General features: G+C 32.6%; 1 protein-coding gene across 1 annotated transcript in view; it reads right to left on the bottom strand.

The window, feature by feature from the left end:
* The window catches only part of LOC140436395 (optomotor-blind protein-like), a 349,186-nt gene that overhangs the window by 305,124 nt on the left and 23,203 nt on the right, over positions 1–20,859 (bottom strand). The window contains 1 exon segment of the mRNA XM_072525156.1: positions 13,178–14,318. Coding sequence (XP_072381257.1) covers positions 13,178–13,671 — 494 coding nt within the window. The 5' untranslated portion in view covers positions 13,672–14,318.

Raw genomic sequence — 20,859 nt, 5'->3', positions numbered from 1 at the left:
TTAGATACCTAAGGGAATGCTTTAACAGATCCTCTGCATCCAAAAGCAGGGTACAGGAACAAGAAAAACATTATAACAGATGTGAAAAGATCTTCTTATTGATCTTTTCAGGTGGATTCTTTATCTGTGTCTATTCTCTGCACTCGTAATTAGCACTTTGTCCAAATCTGTTTGGTAACCGTCATCTATTTTTTTCGTCCGGACCATTAGACTCTGTGTTTTGTCGAATGCTGTTCTAAAATGGTCACCAATAGTTATTGGGTGATATGACCAATATTCATGTAAATACGAAGCTATAGAGACGTCGTGTGTTAGTAACCACCTCAAGAACTGATATCCTTCTGACTGTCTAAATATCTTAATGCTTCTCTTTAAATGGTCGAAATTTCAGGAGTCAAACTGAATATTGAGAAATGATTTGATTCGTACTAAATTGGTTTTAGTATTTTTTGTTGTATTTGTGTTTTCACATATTTAAGTGAGGTTGAACAAAGCTGTTTTGGTCAACTGCCTATATATCTTCCAGTTTACCATTTAGTGTTGTTGTAGCTATTGACGCCACCACGAATTATCGAATATATCATACCCAATAATATTTATAGTAAAGATCCTGGTTGTTGTTGTCTGTGTTTATAACCAGTAGGTATATTTGTTGAACAACTGTTCCTAATTTCTCAATATGGTTGCTACATTAACACACTAATATACCGGGACAAGCTGGACAAATGTATTAATCCTACTTTTAAATAAAGACGATCAAACAATCAGAAAATTTAGAAGTATCTACTTGTTACATAACAATCTGGAACTTAAAACAAAAATTTTGCAGGAATGTATAAATCATAAGTACCGGTATTCGTCATAAAACAAGTTGCCTTGAAAACACTAGGTTATAGTACACAAGCATTTCTGTATTTCCTGGACTTGAAGAAGGTATTCAAAGAAGGAAGACTTAAAGTGAGATGAAAAATGGAAATATTTTCCTGGACATCATAAAATCAATTGGAAACAGCTCCTTAACCTATAAGATGGAAGACATAATAGATAGTTTGCTAAGCTAACAGAGAGACGCAATCGAATATCGGAATAAGGCTTAAGAATAAGAGTCTCTTGAACCCAATGCTATTTAATTTAGTCATGGATGAAGTTATGAAAAGCGTCAACAAACCAATATGTACATAATAAGGGATAAAGGCGTTAAAAGGCAGTATGAAAGTCATATTGCTTCATCTGATAGTCAGTTAGTAATATCGTATGGCGAAACCGTCATTCTAAAAAAGAACATATCCTATTGGCGTCAGCAGGAATAAAAATGCTAAGAAAAAATAATAAGCGAAGAAACAGTGACAACCTTAAATAGAGCCTTTAATTTGCCAATCCTTTCTTCTGGTTCATATCCGTTTCGGATGTTGGAAATCATATTGGCAATCATGACCTTGCTCGCTGCGGCTCGAAACAGCTCCGTTGAGGTTTTCTTAAACCATGTTCTTAAATTCCGCAGCCATGATATTCTCCTTCTACCGGGTCCTCGCTTACCTTTGACTTTACCTTGCAATATAGACTGCAGCAGGGAGTAACGGTGCTGATTTCTCATAACGTGTACCAGATATTGCAATTTTATGCGTTTGATCGTAAACACAATCTCTGGTTCCTTCTTCATTTTTTCTAGAACTTCCTTGTTCGCGATCCTTGCTGTCCATGATATTCTCAGCACTCTTCTATAAAGCCACATCTCAAATGCTTTAAGTTTTTTAATAGTGGTGTCTGTAAGTGTCCATGCCTCCGCCCCGTACAACAACACAGAGAAAACATAGCATCTCAAATGTCTCATTTTTGTATCTAGGGATATGTTGTGACTTTTGAAGATGGCGCTTATTTTGTTAAAGACCGTTCTTGCCTTTCCTATGCGGCACTTTATTTCCTGTACATTGCTCCACTGTTCGTTTATAATAGTTTCCAGGTAGCAATAATGTTTTACTCGCTCTATCTGCGTCCCATTAATGTATAGATGAGCCCCATTTATATTCTCCTTGCTGATAATCATTTGTTTCGTTTTGTGGGTATTAATGTTTAGTCCGTACTATTGACTGTACTCGTTTATTCTGTCCATTAGCCTCTGAAGTCGCTCTAAACTATCTGCTATCACCATGGTGTCGTCGGCATATCTAACATTGTTTACTCTTTCACCATTTAGAAGGATGCCTTCGTCTATTCCGTAAAGAGCCTCGTTAAAAATTTTCTCTGAGTACATATTAAATATCAACGGCGATAGGATACATCCCTGTCTAACTCCACGTAGTATTTTTATGTGATCTGTTTCTTCTCCGTTAATTTTCATGTATGCGGTCTGATTCCAGTATAGTTCTGAAATTATTCTGAGGTCTTTGTCATCCAGGTCTGCTTCTTTTAAAATGTTTATCATCTTTTGATGTTGAACTCTGTCAAATGCCTTTTCATAGTCGATCAAGCACGCGTATACGTCGCAGTTAACGTCCCTGCATCTTTGAATCAGTACCTGTACTCCGAAAAGTGCCTCTCTGGTACCCACTGCGTTAATGAAGCCGAACTGTCTGTCCGATATTTGTTTCTCGCACTTCTTATAAATTCTTCCATGGATGACTCTAAGAAACAGTTTCAACATGTGGCTCATTAGGCTGATTGTTCGATATTCTTAGCATTTTTTAGCCCCCTGTTTTTTACATATCGCTATGAATTCTGATTCTAGCGATTTATCAGGGATGATTCCTGTATTGTATATTTTATTGAAGACAGCCGTGATCCAATTTAGTCATTCTTCCTCCAAGAGTTTTAAAAATTCAGCTTCGATATTATCAGGCCCTACAGCTTTCCTGCTTTTCATCCGTTTTATTGCTTCTTCTACCTCTGATTTAAGTATGTCCGGGCCCGTCATCCTCTCTGAAAATGGATGCCTATAATCCGTTCTTTGATCTTGAAAAAGTGTCTCCAAATATATTCTCCATTTGTCCTTCATCTCTTGGGTGTCAATGATTAATTTTCCATTGGTGTCTATGAGTTTCATTTGTGTTCGCTTTTTAAAAGTACCCGTTATTTCTTTTACCTTTTTGTGTACATTAAAATTGTCATGCTTGACTTGTAGTCTTTCTATTTCTTTACATTTCTCTACAGCCAATTCTTTACGCATAATTATTGCTTATAGAGACAAAGAAAAGTTATAGCTATTAAAGATCACTTTAAAGTTTTATTGAAAAAAGACAGTTTTCAAATAAATGTTTTACGTTAGTGTACATGGCATTGGACAATAATCTTGTTCGCACAAACAAACTGTGCTGACATAAAAAAACCTTGTTTGGGTATTTAAAGTGTCAACACTTTTATAAGTTAATTTGGTGATGAGGCTGCTATTTAATGAAACCATAAACAAAAACTATCTATCAGGTTTCTATTAAATTATATAACATTATAGGCAATTTCGACTATCTCGATACAAGATGAAAGCATTGAGGTAATTATTCAAATGCATTGCTAAATAACTATTTTGCATATGTAAGTGTTTAGATTAATTTGGTTTCACTGTATAATAAGACATTATTCCGAGAAACGTACACTCATGCTTGTCTTGTTTGAAAAAAGATTTACGACACTGTTTGATGTCTTGACAAGACCGTGGATTTACATTAGGCATTTATAATTTTTGTTAGATTTTCACAGCCGGTTGGGCTCATTAAGGATATTTTTATATGAATTAGAATGGAGTGATTAAACCTATCACGTTCATTGGCGCAACACAACGGAAGTTCGTTGAGTTGTAGCTTCTCTATATCTAGACATTTCGAATCATTTATACCGTTCTTTATGTTGATTGTCCACGCCGCGAGTGGGTGGTCCCTCGGGCGTTATATTGTCGCTATTGGCTCTGTCGCTATTAATCTGTACATACATATATATATATATATATATATATATATATATATATATATACAACAAGTTCCACGAAATTAGACTAGAAGATACCAACAACATAAATGATTGCTGGGAACAAATGAAAACGACAATAACCACTGCATCTCGAGAAAATCTTCTAAGACGACCAACAGTTAAAAATGACTGGATGACACAAGACATCTTAGATCCAATGGACGTTCAGAGGCAGTATAAATCCATAAACAGAGAAAAATACAATGAAATACATAAAGAAATCCGAAAAAGAATTAAAGTAGCAAAAGACCGATGGCTACAAGAATCCTGTTTAGAAATTGAGAAACTGGAGCAACAACACGACAGCTTCCATTTGCATAAAAAACTAAAAGAATTAACAGGCAAAAGCAGAACTTATGGGCAAAATATATTACAAGACTCTGGTGGTAGAATTTTAAGTGATAAAAAAGAGCGCTGTACCGAATGGGAAAATTACATAATAGAATTATTTAACGATGACCAAAGAATCTACCAAGAAATATCATCTAACCGAGATACAGGCCCACCGATTCTAATCTCAGAAGTTTAGAAGGCTATCGACCAAGCGAAACGAAGGAAGGCTTCTGGTCCTGACGAAATACCTGCAGAATTGTTAAAACTATTAGATAATGAGAGTGTTGCGATTATCACATCCTTCTTTAATAAGATATACAGCAGCGGCAAATTACCAGACAACTGGTTAGAATCGATATTTATAACTATTCCCAAGAAAAAGAATGCCAGACAGTGTAGCGACTATTGACTTATCAGTTTAATGAGTCACACGCTCAAAATTTTTATAAAAATATTGCATTGTCGCATATATAAACTTTGTGAGGGGATAACTGGCGATGAGCAGTTTGGTTTCCGAAACGATATGGGTACTCGAGAAGCTCTTTTTTGCATGCGAATACTCTTACAAAAGAGCATTGAGTTTAGGAAAAATATTTACGTATGTTTTATAGATTTCGTAAAAGCCTTTGATAGAGTACCACATACATTATTATTTCAATGCTTAGACTCAGTTGGTCTGGACACGTATGACATTAGATTGCTTAAAAATCTTTACTACAATCAGACCGCTTGTGTTAAGGTGGACCAAGAGGTTTCAGCTAAAGTTTCTATTAAGCGTGGTGTCAGACAGGGATGTGTTATGTCACTGATGTTGTTTAATGCCTACACTGAACCAGTTTTTGAAATAGCGTTAAATAATCGCCGCGAAGGTGTTAAGATCGGTGGTGAAATTATTAACAACATCAGATACGCTGATGACACCGCAATAATGGCAGAGAGTCTAGAAGATCTTCAAACTCTGTTGAATGCTGTAACCAACGAATGCGCTAAAAAGGGTTTAACAATCAACGCAAAAAAAACAAAATGGATGGTGGTCGGAAAAATTAATATCGAAGACTCAGTACTAAGATTAGATAACAAAATCCTGGAAAGGGTGGAACACTTTAGATATCTTGGTAGCTGGATTGACTGCAGGGTTGAAAGTGACGAGGAAATTTCGACCAGAATAGAACTCGCACGGAAAAATTTTATTAACTGGCGTTCTGTACTATGCAGTAGAAGTCTGTCGTTGACCACACGTCTAAGAGTATTGAAGTGCTACGTCTGGTCCACTTTGTTCTATGGATGTGAAACCTGGACAACAAAAATAAAAAATCTCAACAAATTAGAAGCGTTTGAGTTATGGTGTTACCGTCGCATGTTCAGAATCCCGTGAACAGCACACATATCTAACGAACGCGTGCTAGAGACCGTGCACAAAGAGCGAGAATTGATCAACATCATCAAAATGAGAAAGGTCCAATACTTCGGTTATATAATGAGAGGACCTAAATATCGCTTACTCCGGTTAATCATTCAGGGCAAAATCGAAGGAAAACGTTGGGTCGGAAGAAAACAGCTGTCCTGGCTGCGTAACATTAGACAATGGACAGGTCGAACGGTTGAGGAACTGTTTCATCTAGCTGCCGACCGAGAATCATTTCATCAGCTTGTCAATATGACGATAGCCAACGCTTGAATACAAGCACGGCACACAAAGAAGAAGATATACATAAATAATATATTACACTCTTACTCTTGCGAAGAGATAGCAGTTTGAATTCATCTAGAACCAGTTTACTATGAAATAACATAACAAATATAGAACCTACCTAAAACGATAATCAAGAACAATGCTACTTCTTAAACAAGAGTATTTGTTTGACAATTGTTTGACTATTTGTTTATCTTTTTGTAAGTTTGTCACTTCAAACAGTTCCTCGGGAATAATCGGTTGGTCTTTTCCAAAAAGCAAATATTCTGGGTCTGGGCTATAGCCGGTTACAGAGTGATCTCTTTTATTGTATTCATCTGTACATTGGCCGAATGGCAATAAATAGAGTAGTAAACGATGGAACCTTAACTTACTGGAGGCACATTGAAAAACAGACAGAGTCATGTCTTTATAAAAAGAAGAAGAAGAAGATCTAGACATTCTTTGGCTATTTTTGGTCATGCTCTAATTCTAATTTCATTTTGTTTGCATCTTGCAATCTCTGTGTTAACTAATGTTTGATTAAGTCTTTCGAGAATGGGCAGTCTACTGCTGTAAAGAGTAATTGAATATTGAAATGTTTCATATGATTTCTAAACATTTTGGAATTAATTCCAGGATACTGATCTGTCGATGATGTTTTTACTGGGTGTTTATCTTGAATTTTGGCAATTAATTTCATAAAATCATCTGACGTCTGATTTTTAAAAGTAACTGCAAACGGATATCTGGAAAAATGGTTTACAAGGCTACAAAAAATTATAAACTATTGAACTGCTGTTGATATCTCTAATTATTATGCATCAAAAATCTGGAAATTTGGAGGAAAATTTAAATTTAGAAACTTTGGATTTGTTACAAGAAGAGATTTTACCGAAACTTACAAATGTAGCTCCAGATAGAAGAAATTTGTTTCAAATGGATGGATGTCCTAAGCACAACAGCCAGGAGGTTAAGGAATTCCTTGAAAACAGTTTTAATAATAATTGTTTGATTGGACCTGTAACATTAAGTGGCCTCCGAGATCCGGAGATCTAGCTCCAAACGGTTCCAAATATACGATATGTTTGCAAAATATTGGAATGTGTTTAATTCGTAGAGCAATTTCAATATGAATTTTCAATAGAGATTTTAATCCTCTAGAAATAGTATCTTATAACTTTTGAATTAAAATAGTTAGAGAAGCAGGAATTCAACAGTTTGGAATTTCCTATTGAGTTGCCTATATTGAATTTCCTCTGGCTCGATTGAAGAGCTTTACAATACCTTCGATACCTGTCAGTCAAGAGAGTGTCCTTGTCTTTTTTCTTTGTCTACCCATTTGTATGTGTAACAATATAGACAACAAATATCTACTATTTAAACCAAAGACCCATAAAACTTAAAGGAAAATAAGAATTCTGCAATTAATTGGTGAAAGATGAGAATTTGAAAGTAAAAACAAAATGGAATACAAAAAGATACAATGAATAATTATGAAAAAGATTAAGATACGAGGTATACAGAGCTTATAGGAATAACAACACAAGTAGACTAGTAAATAGCATTGGTAAAATAATAGTGGATAAAACTCAAAACTTAAAAACTCAAAAAGACTATGTGAAGGAGTTATTTGATGGTGGTGAAACACCAGTTCAGCAACCAAACCATCTACCAACTGAACCACCCAATACAGCAGAAATGAAAAATGCGCATAGTAAAAGATTGCAAAGCACAATGGCCTGACACTTTCCAGTCAAAAGTCTAGCCTGTAAGAGGGACGCCATTTTTTTCTGTAGGTATATATAAGTTCTTTTTCAGAAATGCAGATATCTAAATATTTGAATAGACTACCACAAGGCCCTCGATACTGTACAACAATATCTTTCAATTAACTGGTATGAATGATAAAGACCTAAAAATTATAATAGAACTGCACTAGGATCAGAAAACAATTATAAGAAGATAAAGAGAGGAAACAACTGAGTTCAAAATTAGTTAATGGGATAGACAGGAATGCACATTCTCCACACTGTTTCTAATAGGTACTTTAATATTTGCTGTAAATCTAATGTACAAAGTAACTAAAGATAGTCAAAAATGAGGGCTATGTCTCAATACAAACAAGACAAAAGTCATAACAGATTATATAGTAACGAAGAAATCATTGAGAGAACAGAGATGTATACAATGCAAGTATAACAATAAATGCCAAATACAACTTTTAATTTGATCCATATAAACAGGTAAAATAAATGTTGGGAACACATATACAAAAATTTAAGATTTTCAAATGGGTCAAAAATGAAACCTTTAATATTTAGTCCTTATACTGTGAACTGGCAACAGAAATAAAGTGTTAAAACTAATAATGGAAAGAAAAAGGAGTCCTGGAAATCTTTTTACTGTTTTCCATTCAATAACTTGTTTTCGAATTCTTTGTACATCACCAAACCGTATAAGATGTTTGTCGATTATATAATCTATTATTGTTTGATTAACTTTCACAATATCTCTTATTCTGGTGTTAATTATTTTTATGTTATGCTCCTTATGTAATGAAGTCCTTGATTACTGCATTGTACTCCCGTTGAATCTTCTATGGACTAGAAGGTTCCACACTTATGGAGAAACAACGAATAACTAGAATATTTTGTAATGTTGTGTAGAGGGATTTTAAAAACCTCCTGGTTTGCCGGAATTACGTACTAGTGCTTAAGGAAATATAAAATGTAAAAAAATGGACGATATATCTAATGTCTGAAAGTAGATTTTTAGTGATCAATAATATAAGTGACAGACTATAGATAATACAGAGTGAAATTGTGGAATTTGCAATCTACAAAACTAACCTTCGTCACTGAAATTAATAAGCACTAGGATTTCCAAAAGGTAGGTAAAATCAAGCAGAAGATTTAAGACAGTTAGATGCTGGTACAAAAATTAAAAACAACATTCATATATACATCAAAATGTAGAAATACACAAGCTTGAATTGATTCTGTTGAAATATCTAATCTATGACGAAAAAAAGAATATGCGGAGATATTTGATTCCGAAATAACCAATACTACCTATACCAAAATGTATATTTTATACTAAATTGAGGAATGCTTTAGACAAAGAATTAAATATTCTCGTTGTAGTGTGTTCCTTCATATAAAAGTTTAGTAACGCCTATGATACAATTACCTATAGCAAAATGTATATTTTATACTAAATTGAGGAATACATTAGACAAAGAATTTAATATTCTCGTTGCAGTGTGTTCCTTCTTTTAAAAAGTTTAGTAACGCCTATGATACAATTTGCATTTTTTTTTATTTACGACCGTTTGAGTTGGAGATGATATACCTAGTTCAAGAAACTAAAAATTCTACAAAATCGAATAAATATTAAAGGAACACGATCCAAGTAGCCAATTAAACACTTTTACCATTTAAAATATGTAGTTTGACTAAGGATTTAGATAAAGCATTTATATTTATATTACTTTTGATATTATGAAGCAGGAAATTCGTTAGGCGGTTAAAATACGTACTTCAAAAACTTATAAACTATATAAGAAAATATTAAGTGGTTAGTATTCTTTTAGCAATTATTTTATGAGAGATAAAAACATTCTCCATAAGTCTTCGTGTCATTTTGTTTTAATTAAATTTGCCATATAAAAAAGTTTCCACGTTTTCTTATATATTTAAATTTTGTATTACCTTCTTACTACTTATAATAAATATATATTTAGTAGCTATTTTGAACACTCTTTCTCTAGATTCACTTAATGAAAAATTTTTATGTTTTAGGTTTTCAACTTCTATATCCTCAATATTCTTTAATTAACTGTATCTATTGTTTTTTGAAAAGATCGAAAACAAAGGGTGAAACTATTTAATTTCCTATCTGAATCATTTGAGGTTTTATCAGGTGTCCCCCAAGGAGGCCACTGTTCACCATTACTATTTAATCTCTTTATAAATGATATTTCTGATAATTTTGAATCATTAGTTTTACTTTTTGCAGATGAATTAAAGTTATATAGATGTATAAAATCTATAGCTGGCATGTATATATTGCAAAAGGATATTGACAGGTTATGAGACTGGAGTATACAGAATAACCTTACATTAAATATCGATAAATACTTTTATATCAGTTTTGTTTAGGGGGAATAAACAATACGACTCAAACTATCTTATGAATATTGTTAACTTAAGATATAAAAATCAAGTTAAAGACCTGGGCATCACTTTTCACGAAAGCATTAATTTCAATGACCATATTTCACAGATTACATTGAGAGGTCTTAAACTTCTTGGATTTACATTAAGAAACTGTAGTGAGTTCCCAATTGATGTAACGAAAGTTGTGTATTGTTCTCTTGTACGCTCTCAACTAGAATATGGCACGCTGGTCTGGTCTCCTATGTATGACCAGTATATCAATTCCATTGAAAAAGTTCAGAATAAGTTTCTTAGGTATTGCGGTTACAAAATGGGAATTCCAGTTGCAAATATAGACAAAAAAGTAATTTTAGATAGATTAAATCTAACACTTTATAACAGATGAATTTAGTTTGATTCTGTATTTATTTATAAATGATTAAATAACTTAATTCAATGTCCGAAACTTTTAAGAAAAATAAGCTTCAATATTTCACAGCATCGACTAAGATCTTTTGAACTTTTTCATATAAATTTTCATGCTACCATTTTTACCTGCAATAATCTATTTGACAGGGCCTTAAGATTTTTAAATAGTCACTGTGATGTAGATCCTTTTAATTTAAGTTTAAATCCATGATTTATAGTAAACTCTAGGGTCATTTCTAAGTACTGTATAAGTAGTGTAGTTATAAGATAAATTAAATTAAAAAATATGTTTTATAATTCTGTAATGGGGTGATCCCCTCTATTTAATAAATAAAAAAACATAATTTTCATAGATAATTTTTCTATGGAAAGCAATGGAAAATCACCGAGTAGATGACTTCTACATAGATGTTGTAAAATCACTTTACAAATACGATTAACGTAGAATAAAAGTTGGACAAAACTACTCAGAACTGTTTAAAGTGGATAAAAGACTTCGACAAGGATGCTACCTATCACCAACTTTATTTAAACTTTATATAGATAAAACACTATTAAACTGGAGCCAGAAATGTTGACAGATGGGAGTAAAAATTGTCGATAAGTATATCCAGAGCCTTTTATTTGCCGATGCTCAAATAATTTTAGCAGAAGACAAAAATGGCATCGTCTACATAATAAAAAAACTGGAACAAAAATTTGGAAGTTACAGTTTGAAAATGAATTAAGATAAAATGTAATATGGATATGTAAAATCAATGTATAGATAAATATGGTGAATTTGTTGCCAGATTATTAAATATTTTTTATTTATTTTACTGTTAGTAAAGCCAATTTTGTCGTTCAAAGGGTTTTAATTGTTTCTGTGACTTTATTGTTTTTAATACATCTTCTTTTGTTGTATTTGTGATTAATTTTAATTTTATTGTATAAAATATGATTTAATTTATTTTCTGCAAAAAAAATTAAAAAGAAATGCTTCGAACAAAAAAAAAACAATTTTGAAATACACTACATGTTGAACTTTTGATTGTCTGTGTTTATAAATATATATTTTTTAAACAATTGCCCCACTTGTAACGGTACCTTTGATCTACCATAGGAAAAAAAATTGTGCAGAGAAATTAATTTTTGTGGGGGGCAATAGAAAAATAACACAACCTAAAGCAGGGAAAATATATAGACAAATAATAAGAAGAAAACGAAAGAATCTACTGATAGAAAAGTAAAAAAATATATATAACATGCATTGAAAATCATTTCTATCAATATTAAATTTGTAAATAGATTAATATTAATTATAAAATAACCAATAATTAAGAAAAAATGTTAGAATGAAAGTAAATTGTGCTATAAAAGTGGTACTTAATAGAAAAATATTGTGGAGGCGATATTTGAAGAGTTGTTAATCTAATATTGATTATATGATGATAATTTCTAAATCCACTTGTTTCGGCTACGATAGGATTGTGGTTTTTTGATAAATTTTTTGTTTTCTTCAATATTTCAGATCCACTTTTCCCATTAAAAGTAAAATCATAAATTTAGTTTTAATAATTTTCATTTTTTGTTGTCTGCAAAATGTACCTATTTCTTATATTATAAAATAGAAAATCCATCAATTTCTATAGGCAATAATGTGTTTTTTTCTTTTTGTAAATATTTTAACAGTTTTATTTCAACATTTTCGTTTGTAATTTGGAATTTAAGAATTTCAAAACCTTATAGCAATGAAAACTGTCAACTTGTGACAAACATATTGAATTAATTAGCAGAAAATATAGCCTGAGTTTGAATGCAAAGGAAACTTTTATTAAAGTGATCTTTAATTGTGAATGAATAACTTTTTTGGGAATTAATCAACAAATACATCAAAATAAAACATTTTATTTAACTGTTCAGCTTCCAATTGGAAAAATAGTAGATTTTAGACATTTCTAACACTCAGTATAGAAGCATATAATTTTTCTTAGATCTTAAAATTTGTAATAGAAAATATGAGATGGAATTAAATAATAGTAATGGAATATAGTGGACCAACTTTTCTAATCATATCAGTTTTTGTGACAAAAATATCGTCTTATTCTTCACAGCTTCCAATTTTTTGCCAATTTAATGACTGGATTCATAGTAGACTTGTCAAGGACTTTGTAAATAGTTGACTGAATAATTATTCACATACAAAAATTTTAAAATTAAAATGTGGTGATTTTTAAGTTCATTTACATAAAAATTTGACACCTATCGTATTTTCAAAACATAAAATAATAAACAAGTTATTAAACGTGGTGCCTACAATAGTGACAGCCCTTGGTCAGCTTACACCGTAAAAACAAAAATTTGTCTACTTTATTTAGGACACGGTCTTGAAATGAGAATTTTGCCGTTTTTAAAAACAGAAAATAGACGGATCATTGAATGTAGAGCCCAAAATACAGCTAAAACCGTAAAAAAACCAATTTCTGCACTTTCTTTAGGGCATTTTTTTAAATCGTATTTACTTATGTCTGGAATCTTAAGGTTATACCTCATTCAATATAATAAAGTTACATTTTAGAATTATGATCAAGAGTTGTAGATGTGAAAATCTGTCCTTATTTAAATAATTTTGAAAAAAATTGCTTACCTTCCACTTTTCGTTATCACCATCTCCGTCCCCAACTTATGAAACTTTTCCCATAAATCTTTACCCTCTAGAGTCACTTTGGGATCATCGACGACCCCGTCTTCTTCGGGCTGGATGGCTCGCAGGGGCCTAACCATCGCAGGATGGTGACTGTGGGCAGCTACGGCGGCGGCGATGACGACGTCTTCGGCGGTGGTGTACGGATGGCCACTGAGTGCATGGTGAGCATGGGGATGATTTATTTTTGGTATAAGAGTTCCGGGATAACAGCCGTGAGGGCCTTGTTGCGCTCCGAAAGCGGCCAAAGCTGCCGACGGAAAAAATCCAGGTCCCGCCGGCGAGTTGGAGGAAGTTGTGTTATTATTTGCGGCCGTTAGCAAGGAGGATACACTAAAGTCCGTCTGTCTTGGCAGCTGCAAGAAGGGATGATAGGCCATAATACTTTTCGACTTACTAGAGTCAAGGACAGAGTCTATTCCTGTTTCGAAACGCATTGGTTTGGATTTAACGCGGCAGAATCCCAGAGATTCCTCCACCGCTTCAAATGAATCATAAATAACGGATTTTGAGAATTAAAAAACTTTTTATCATAATTTTGAGTCCCGCGGTAACTGAAGCTTATTTGCACCTTGTCATTGTTTTTATTTTTCACTGATTTACACTGTGGCACTTCACTATTAAAATCTTATTTTAAAGTTCACGCACTGATTTGTTAAAGTTTTCGCGGCGAACAGTCCAAATCTATGTGAAATAAGGGTTAACAGTTAGTGTGAATCATAACACCTCTATCCCGACGAAAAGACAGTAGAGGACTATAGAGCGAGCCCCACATAGGCAACACTTGGCTGTGTTAATGATGGTAACGCCACGCTATTGGCCGACGGGTGTCAGTGTTGGCGTTTAGGCCAATCGCAGGGCGACATTTCCCCCTCTACTTTCACACTTCTGGTGGGCAGGAGTTTCTGGGTTATGCCTATGGAGGTGTGGCTGTGGCTTTTTTAGACGCCACCACGGTCGTCCGGGCTTTTTTGTTTTGTCGTTTGGCGTTCGGGGGACATTTTCCGCGGGTGGTTTTGTTTTTCGAAGGGTATTGCTGATGTGCCGATGTCAAGTTGGCTTTGAAGATTCTCTCGACGGACGGCTGGAAAAGAAATAAATACAAAATTTTATTCTTTGATCTACAAAAAGCGCAATATTTGTGTATACAGCGGCAAACGAGAGTGGAAATTGTTTGTGATTATTACAAGAAAAATTGGTTTTATTAAAATTTTAACGACATATAGCTCCAATTTATATAAAATACATTATTTTAATCCTACTACACTTTCTACATTTAGAGATTTTTTAAATATTCTACTTTGTTGTCGCTCATTGTAAAAGTGAATTTTTTATTTCAACTAAACTTTGAAATAATGCAAATTTATGTATAGAAAAATATTACAAATATTTATCTGTGTTTTCTTGCTTTTATAAGTAACTTCGAATCAAAATCAAAATAATTTGTAATAATCAAAACAACAAAACAAAAAATAGTTTGAAAAACAATTTTTTAGAGTTAATTCACTATTATAATTATAATGTTGTATCCAATTATCTATATATGTGTGTATATTATTATTGCGTTGGTTGTAAATTGGCCTTTTTGTGCACTCAGTCATTACTTATTTATAAACCTAAATATATTGAAGATTTTAATCAGTTAAGTGCCGATTTTTGTAACAGTAAAGATTTTTTTTACCATATACCTAATGGTACAATATTTAATTTACTTACAAATTTCTTCCATTCTTTGCGATTTCGTGTCAACATCTTTACGTATGTACATGTCACTCCTTTTCTCTCCAATATCTTTCCGCCTACTTCATCCCGTGTCTGTCTTGATCTTTTTCGTTTTTGTTTTTCAATATCGTTGCTTCTCACATTCTTCTCACCGGTATATTATCTCTCATTCGGTGTAAATGCCTCCACCAACTCAGCTGTCTTTGTTTTATAAACTCCAACCTTCAACTTTTCTTAAAAACTTCATCTCTATGGCCTGTATCTTGTTCTTTTGCCATTCCGTTAATATCCATGATACGCTGCCCAAAGTCAGAACATAAATTGCTTTGAAAACTTTCATTTTTGTTTTCCGTGTTATTTCTTTTCTGCATTTAAACCTTTTGTTCATTGCATGAAAAAGTTGTAGCGTTTTATCTACTCTGCTTTTGATTTCTGGTTCTAGAGATCCTGTTTCTTCTAATATTACTGATTATCTAAGTATGCAAATGTTTGAACATGTTCTCTTTTCGTTCCTTCAATTTCTATATAAAAGTTCTTCTCTTGTTTCTCCTATCTGCACAACTTTTGTTTTGTTAATATTCACCTTCATTTCGTTTTCAGTAAGTACATCTTTCCATAGTTCCAAATTAGTCTGTAGTTCTTTTTCAATTTTTGCAATTAGCACCAAATCGTCAGCATTTCCGAGATTTCTACTCTTTGCAGGTTTCTATACCCTACATTGAGTTTTTTACTACTCGTTGTGCATTTTTTATTAATTTCGTCCATAGTTATTAGAAATAGTGTTGGGCTAAGTGCTTGCCCCTGTCTCCATTTTTATTGTAAACGTATCTGATGTTGAGTTTCTACTGATTACGAAATTGTTGTCCTCATTGTATATTTTTTGTATTATTGGTACTTTATCAAATTCTTTCTCTAGGTTAAGAAATACTATAGGTATACAGTATTTTTCTCTTGAAGTGCTTTTTGTGTTATCTGTTCTAAAGTAAATATATGATCCTGTGTAGGTACTCCTATCACTTATAAATCCACTTTGTGCTTCGCCTATTGTGTGTTCTAACATTATAATTATTGGTTTTATTATTATTATTTTTATGAGTTTCATACATATACGTAGCAATAGCAATCCTTAGTTATTACCTCCCCTACCTCCTTTTTCGTATACGTGAACTATTAGTAACACTTTCCAATCTTCCAGGATGTCTACATTTTGCCTTATTTTATTCATTATGTTTAGTAATATTTGTTCTCCATTTTTCCTCATGTTTTTATAATTTATGCTGTTATTTTATTCACTTCAGGTGCTTTTCCGTACTTGAACATTTTTATTGCTTCTTCTAGTTCTTCCTCGTTGACTGATTTTCTGTGTAATCTTTCTCTTTTTTCTTCATTCATGTCGTCTTGAATTATATCCTTTAATAGCTCTTAAAAGTGGTGTTTCTATCTTTTTACGATTTGTTTTATTTCTTTGAACAACTTTAAATAACGAAATTTCTAAAATTAATATAAAGGAAAAAACACGATTATTAAATCTATGTGTTCTGGTTTTTATTGTTAATTTCTAATTAAAATTAAAATAATTTGTAATAACATAAAAATCAAACAAAAACTAGTTTAGACATCCATTTTTTTGGAGTTACTTCCTAATTAGAATGTTGTATACATTTATTTATAAGTATAATATGTGTGTAGAAGTTGGACTATCTATGGAAAAGTATTATATTATATATTATATTACAGCATTATTTGTAAATTGGCGTTTCTTTTGTACATTCAGTAACTACTTATAAACCTAAATATATAAAAGATTTAATTCAGTTAACTGATAATACAAATTTTACGATTTTGCATTAAAATATTTATCATCAATTAGCCTACATTTGTTTACTGCTGAACGTAGGCCTCCCGTAAAATGTTTCACCTATTTCTATTTTGAGCTTCTTACATCCAATTTGTGGTGATTCACTTATATCATCCGTACATCTAGTCGGTGGTCGTTCTCTGCTTCGATATGCCTCTTGTCTTGGTCGCCATTTGAGAATCATTCTGGTCCATCTATCAATCTGACAACATGTCCGGCTAAAGCTCATTTAGCCACGGCTATTCTTTCAACTGCATCCGTGACTCCTGTTCTTCTTCTTATTTCTAGGTTTAGTACTTTATCTCTAACGGTAATACATTGATAACAAACATTGATCTTTCCATAGCGTGTTGTGTATCTCTTGTTTTATTTATTGTTCCTTTTGTCAGAGTTAGTGTTTTTACGCCATATGTAAGAACAGGTAAAACACATTGATTAAAAATCTTTTCAAATCTAATTTTCTAGTTTTAAAACAAAATGGAAGATTAGATTTGAAAATGTTGTTCAATCTACCGAAGGCAAAAATCTGGATCAATTGATATTAAATGTAGAACAGGAGACACTAGATTTTCACTGTACCTATATATCTAACAGAAACTTAACATAGACCACCATCATCAAATGAAGGTGAGCGAGGAGAGCGAGTTCAGAGCGATTCTTTAAGATGTGCAGTTAATATTTTTGTAAAATCCAAGTTTCGTATCAACCAGAATGTTTTACCAGCTGTTCTAAATCTCTTAGTAACTGAGCATAATGTCACATTTGTAAGTTTCTTTTTTGAGAAGTAAGTACTAACACTAAGTTTATGCAAGTAATTAATTATGATTTTAAGATTATAATAGTTGTCAAAATTAGGATAAATTTCTATTTAGAAGTGAATAACACTGATAATGTATTAAATAGTTTTACTGATTTACTATTTTTATTAGAAGTAAGTCAAAATTTTACTTTAAATTTTGACTTTTCGGTTCCCACTTCGGAAATTATTTTTTAAATACATAACATTAAATTAACGTTAAATTAAAAGAAAATGTTTTTGTTACTTTGTGAAAAAACTAATTTATTTTTATTTGACTTATTCATATCGACAATTTGGACATTCACTTTAAAGTAAATGACTTTAAAATTATATTGCCAATATTTTTGAGTAGCGTTCTTGGGACGACTTTATTTTAAATATTGAAGATAGGTAAATAACTTATTGTAAATATACGATGTACCAAAAAACCTGTGCTAACAAATATCCGTTATTAGAGGACAAACATTGTTAACATCTGTTTTATTAAAAAATGATTATCTTTTGTCGTTTGTAAATACAGAATTTTCAAGAATAGACCGAATTGAACAGAAGAATACAATCCTATAATATTCACAAGACATAATACGAGGAAAATAACAATACCATACATAAAAGGACTACCATACAAAACAACAAAATAAATTCAGATCTATTTTATCTAAAACTAAACCTAAGAATACAAGAAGGAACAAAGAATTGTATTTATAACATACCTTGTGAATGCGATCATTTTTATTTAGGTAAAACATCAAGGCCATTCAATGTTAAAATAACTAAGAATCATTCTTATATCAAAAATTAAGAATCTGATAGACCTTAAATATATAAATACGCATGGAAAAATAAACGTAGAGTTCAGTGGAAGGATTAAAAAGTATAGTCTTGAACGAAATAGATGATAAAAACAGGTCATTGGAAAGATTCAAGTATTGCTCTGAAAGAAATATCAAAACTATCTTACAATAAAGTAGTCCCAGAAACGCAACTCAACAATATTGGCAATATCATTTTAAAGTCGTCTACTTTAAAATGTATAATATATGTCTAAATTGTAAATACAAATGAGTCAGATAGAATTAAATTATTAGAAGAATTTTTTACCAATAACAAAAAACAAAATTTGTTTAATTTGAGGAAAATTTCCAAAGTGGAAATGGAAACTGTGGTAAAATGTGGCTTATTCCCAATAAAAAAAATGTGAGGTTAAATTCTGGATGACTGAGAGTTTAATAAACTCGATAAGAAGGGCTAATGAAAGGGAAGCATGTGAATAATCCAAATGACCAAACAAAAAACCGTTAATACAAAAAGAAATAAAATAAAAGAAAAAAATAGGAAGCATACTAGTTCGCTCCCGACGTCAAAAAACCCTCTTAATTGCATACTAGTTCGCTCCGTAAACCATAACCTAGTTCGCTCCCGTGGTTAAGCGAATTAATTATTTATCTATTAAGTTTTAGGAAAATTAACACCGGGAAAATAGGTACTGCGGCTTTTGCGGCAAAAAACGCAAACGATGGAAAACATAGAAAGTTGTAAGATAAAAGAGATGAAACTAGTAGAGATGAGAAATTTAGTGATATAAACCTATAAATTTACATTCTATTCACTGTTTCCCACCTTTAGACGTATCAGAGGAGGATGTCAACTAAAACTGTCACTGTCACAGCGGTGAAAGTACAGAAAGAGTTTCCAAACTCTTACGTCTAAAGGTGGGAAACAATAAATGGAATGTAAATTTATAGGTTCTATCGCTAAATTTCCCATATCCACTAGTTTCATTTCTATTTATCTCACAACTTAATATGTTTCCCATCTTTTGCGTTATTTTGCCGGTTATTAGCGCGCTCATTACTGTTATGTATTTTGAAAAATGTTAGTGATTGATTTAGAAATTATTCTAGAAATTTTGAATTGTTTTTAAAAATTACTGAAATAATTGTTGTGCCTATTCTAAAATATAGGTATAATAAGAAAGCACTACAAGTGTAAAAACTAACATACAGTGGGTGGCCAAATTATTAGGGACAGTAAAAGATTTCTTAATTTTTTAGTTTTACTGATTTTTTTTGCAATTTGTTGGCTTTAAGGCTTGCATTTATTTTTTGTATAAGAGATTGAGAAATTAGGGTCACAAAAACATTAAGTTTTGTTAGTAAAACCATTTATTTTTTTCGCAAAATTTTTTTTAACATAATATGACTAATTTTAATATTTAGTGATGCCACCCTTTGCTGCAATTACAGCTTCTACGCGTCGGAGCATGCTCTGAATACAAACTCCTGCGTTGTGTTTTAAGTTAGGGTTATGATGCCATACTCTAATAAGAGCTTCAATCAACTGCTGCTTCGTGGTGATAACATCTTTGGCGATCTCCCGTTTGGTTAACTCCCACATGCTCTCTATAGGGTTCATGTCAGGTGAGTTTCCCGGTCAGGGCAGAACTGCAATATTTTCTTTGATCAGATATGAAGTTACACTCCTGGCTTTGTGGCACGGTGCAGAATCGTGCATAAAAATGTAATTTTTTTCACCAGAGAACCATTCTTTGAGCTGGGGCAGTAGCCGAGTTTCAAGTACTCGCTTATACTGGTCCTGTCTCATTGTCCCTTCCACGATGTATAAGCGTCCCATACCCTTTGCCGAGATTACAGACCACACCATGACACTCACAGGATGTTTAACTCTCTCCACAATGCAATCTGGATGGAACTGCTCCCCAGGACGTCATCGGACAAACGCACTTTTATCCACCAAAATCTGAAATGTTGATTCGTCGGAGAAGCATACCTGTAAAAATGATAATATTCGCTATTCACAAACTTCATTCGTTAAAAAAAGTCATACTTACTCGACTCCAGTCTTCAACAGTCATACTTCGGTGTTCTTTGGCCCATTGGAGTCTCTTTCTCTTCATGGCTTCGGTGAGCCGTGGTTTTTTCATAGGCCGGCGACCTAGCAGATTCTCTTCGGCCAGTCGTCGTCGTACTGTCCTTCTGGAAACATTAATTCCTTCATCATTAATCATCGTAGTCAGATGTGTCACACTCTTTTTACGATTTTGGAGACAAATATCCCTAATTTTACGATCAGTACGAGGAGTAGTAATCCTTTTCCTGCCACATTTTCCAACACGGCCCGGTTCCAATGCCTCGTTTGAATTCATTTTTATTTTTATTCGATTAACTACAGACTTTGAAACACCTGCAGTAGTTGCTATAACTCTCTGGGAAAGCCTCGAGTGCA

This window comes from Diabrotica undecimpunctata, chromosome 3 (genome assembly GCF_040954645.1).
Source record: "Diabrotica undecimpunctata isolate CICGRU chromosome 3, icDiaUnde3, whole genome shotgun sequence".
NCBI classification, from domain to species: Eukaryota; Metazoa; Arthropoda; class Insecta; order Coleoptera; family Chrysomelidae; genus Diabrotica; species Diabrotica undecimpunctata.
Note: the sequence above shows the minus strand (reverse complement) of the source record. Positions and strands in the feature narration are given on the sequence as shown.